General features: G+C 35.0%; 1 protein-coding gene across 1 annotated transcript in view; it reads left to right on the forward strand.

Annotated features, from left to right (window-relative positions):
- Positions 1-241: 241 nt before the first annotated feature.
- The window catches only part of SPRED1 (sprouty-related, EVH1 domain containing 1), a gene marked incomplete at its 5' end in the record, with an annotated part of 16,892 nt that continues 14,401 nt past the window's right edge, over positions 242-2,732 (forward strand). The window contains 2 exons of the mRNA XM_010295312.1: positions 242-410; positions 1,727-1,776. Of these exons, the coding sequence (XP_010293614.1) occupies positions 242-410; positions 1,727-1,776 (219 nt within the window). The remainder of the gene's footprint in view (positions 411-1,726; positions 1,777-2,732) is intronic.

A 2,732-nucleotide genomic window follows, 5' to 3' on the forward strand; every position in this document is an offset into this window, starting at 1 on the left:
GTACAACTAGTGTCCTTAACCCATACCACCCCTCAGCAACTGTTAGTGAATAATTTGGCCATAATGGAAACAGTTAAAGGTACATCTATGTAACAAGAAGAAATTTAAACAGACTTTTATCTGCTATTATGATGTATGTTTTCATGAAGTAATGAAGGTAATTTATGAAGACTGCATTTTGTTCTCAAATTTCATCTGTATTAATCAGTGATATCTTTTCCTCCCATCTTCTTTCTGGAAGGTGGTCTTGGAATGCACATTAAAGAAGGACCTCGTTTACAACAAAGTTACTCCTACCTTTTACCACTGGAAGATTGATGACAAAAAGTTTGGCCTCACATTTCAGAGTCCTGCTGATGCAAGAGCATTTGACAGAGGTATTCGGAGAGCAGTAGAGGATATTTCACAAGGTATGTGTTTCAGATAAAGGGTTGGTGGCGGGGGGTGGTGTCGAGTGTTTAGTAGATGAGTTAAGTCAAAGTACTTTGCATAACATCAATGCTGACAGTATTTAAGGGTGTGGATTGATCTATAGCGTATTGAGATTTTAACAGTTTTTAAGTAGCACTTCTGGCATTTTTAAGCCGCCATTCATCCAAGTGTCTTAAATTGTTTCACAAACACTAATAAGGTAATTCCCCGACACATCCCTACATAATAAAGCATTGCCTCTTTGTTTTTTTTTTAGAGATGAAGAAATGGAGGAAGCTAGAGTGTTATAGTGTCTTACTTGGATCTTCTTCTCAGAAGCTTGTTACAGCTTCTGTGTTCTTAGAGGATAAGCTATGAAGTTGAATGATTTGAGGCCTGTTGAGTTCTCGTTTTATCTGCACATACTTTCAGTTAATAGTTTTGTTTGTTTACTAACAGCTGACAGAGTAGTTCTGAGGACAGGTTTTTATGGGACGGTAGAAGAATTTACTCTAATAGTAATAAGTCTAACTGGTTCCAGAGCTTCACTGACCTCATGGAAACTAGTGGGCAAACTGAGGAAGAACATCAAGCCTCAATTCTGAGCTGAAAATATGATAAATATATTGCTGGATGGGGGAAGAGAACAGGTGTCTATTGAAAGGAAAGAATATCTCTTTCAGGCTTGTAAAAAGTAACTCAAAGGGAGAAATTTAAACAAAATACTCTGTGCTGTAAATTTAAGGATTTATTTTGTGTTATCATATTTGCAAAAGGAGAAACATGTTTCTGAAGGGAAATGCTTTTTGATATACTAGAATGACTTCTTTTGAATTGTGCTGACATCACTCATATTCCTGCAAGAGAAATAATTAGAGAACATATGAATCCTTTTCTCTCTTAGGGTCTCATAGTTCCAATTTCTGCTGATTTATAGCAAAATATAGTACAGTGTGCATTCATGCCAAGCAAATGTATCTGCCTTTAATTTTCAAAATGCTACCTTAACAAGAATATACTCCCTTGCTTCTGACTTCTGATGACACTTTGAAAATGCTTTTACAAGAAAGGTGTGAACAAGAGAGAGGAGTGTGGCTAGGAATACTCAGTATATAAAATACAGAAAGTAGAAATGAATGGTACTTTTCAAAATCAGCTTGAAATACAGTGATCTACTGGTTAGAAAAGCAAACAAGCATATTTATGTCATCGTTGCTGGATATTGAAGGATGGTGTGGACTACTAGAAGCAGTAGACTGTAAATAAAAAGAAAATAACCTTGACTATTTTGTGGGGTTTTTTACTTTTTCTGTAGGTTATCCACCCTCCCAAAATGATGTTGAAGTGGCAGAAGACTGCTTTCAAGTGAGTATTTAAATTTTTAAATTAATTGTGCAGTTATTTTTTGAAGAAATTCATTGAACAATTTTTTTTCATTAATGAGAATAAGTAAAATAAGAGCAATAGCAAAATCCAGTTTAATGACAAGTTCCACAACAGTTATCTAGAAGCTTTACAATATTATCTGTTCAAAACTGAGTAGCCAATATTTAATCAATAGGATCATTAACCATTCTGAGTTTAATTTTTAAGGTTACAATGTCTGTTCTAGGTTCTGTGTCCTCTTTGAACTCATGGAAACATGAAATATTCTTCTGGGGAAAAAAACCAGGGTGGTCAGAAATCTTTTTACCTGCATATCCTATTTGTTTTCCTGGATTTCACTCTGCAATGATAGCCACTTCTAACATTGTAGGGTTAGAGTTGAAAAGACGCTGAGATAACGGTTAAAGGCCAAACCAAGGGCGTAAGTTCAGATAATTTTTAAAAACACACTGAAGATAAGGCAGTCACTTGTTGAAATTCAGATTTTTATTGATCCTTACTTGCACCATTCAACTTCTGTAGGTCATAATGGCATAAGAGGTAAAAGCGTATCTCCTACTGTGCTTCAGAGTTATAATGCTTTGCACAAATAGTACATCAAGTACTGTAACACTGATGTGTAGCACTGCCTGGTAATATCCAAGAATCCATGTAATTAAAAAGCCAGTGTAAACAAATATTATGGGTACATATATACAGTAAATAGCTGTAATATAACTGAGTAACAAATTACTTGTGTCTATGTATGCTTGTCATCTCTTCTTTCCTATTTACAGTTTCAGGGGAAGTCTTGGCTTTATTCACACATACATTCAATTTTCAGAGTGCAGATATTTAAATTAATATGAAGCTGATATAGAGACAAGCTGACTTGGGGGTCTTAGTGACTATTCAGAAAACTGATGGTATTCCTAAGTGATTTCTTGAGGGAAAGA

The sequence above is a fragment of the Phaethon lepturus genome, unplaced genomic scaffold (genome assembly GCF_000687285.1).
Source record: "Phaethon lepturus isolate BGI_N335 unplaced genomic scaffold, ASM68728v1 scaffold18049, whole genome shotgun sequence".
Lineage (NCBI taxonomy): Eukaryota > Metazoa > Chordata > Aves > Phaethontiformes > Phaethontidae > Phaethon > Phaethon lepturus.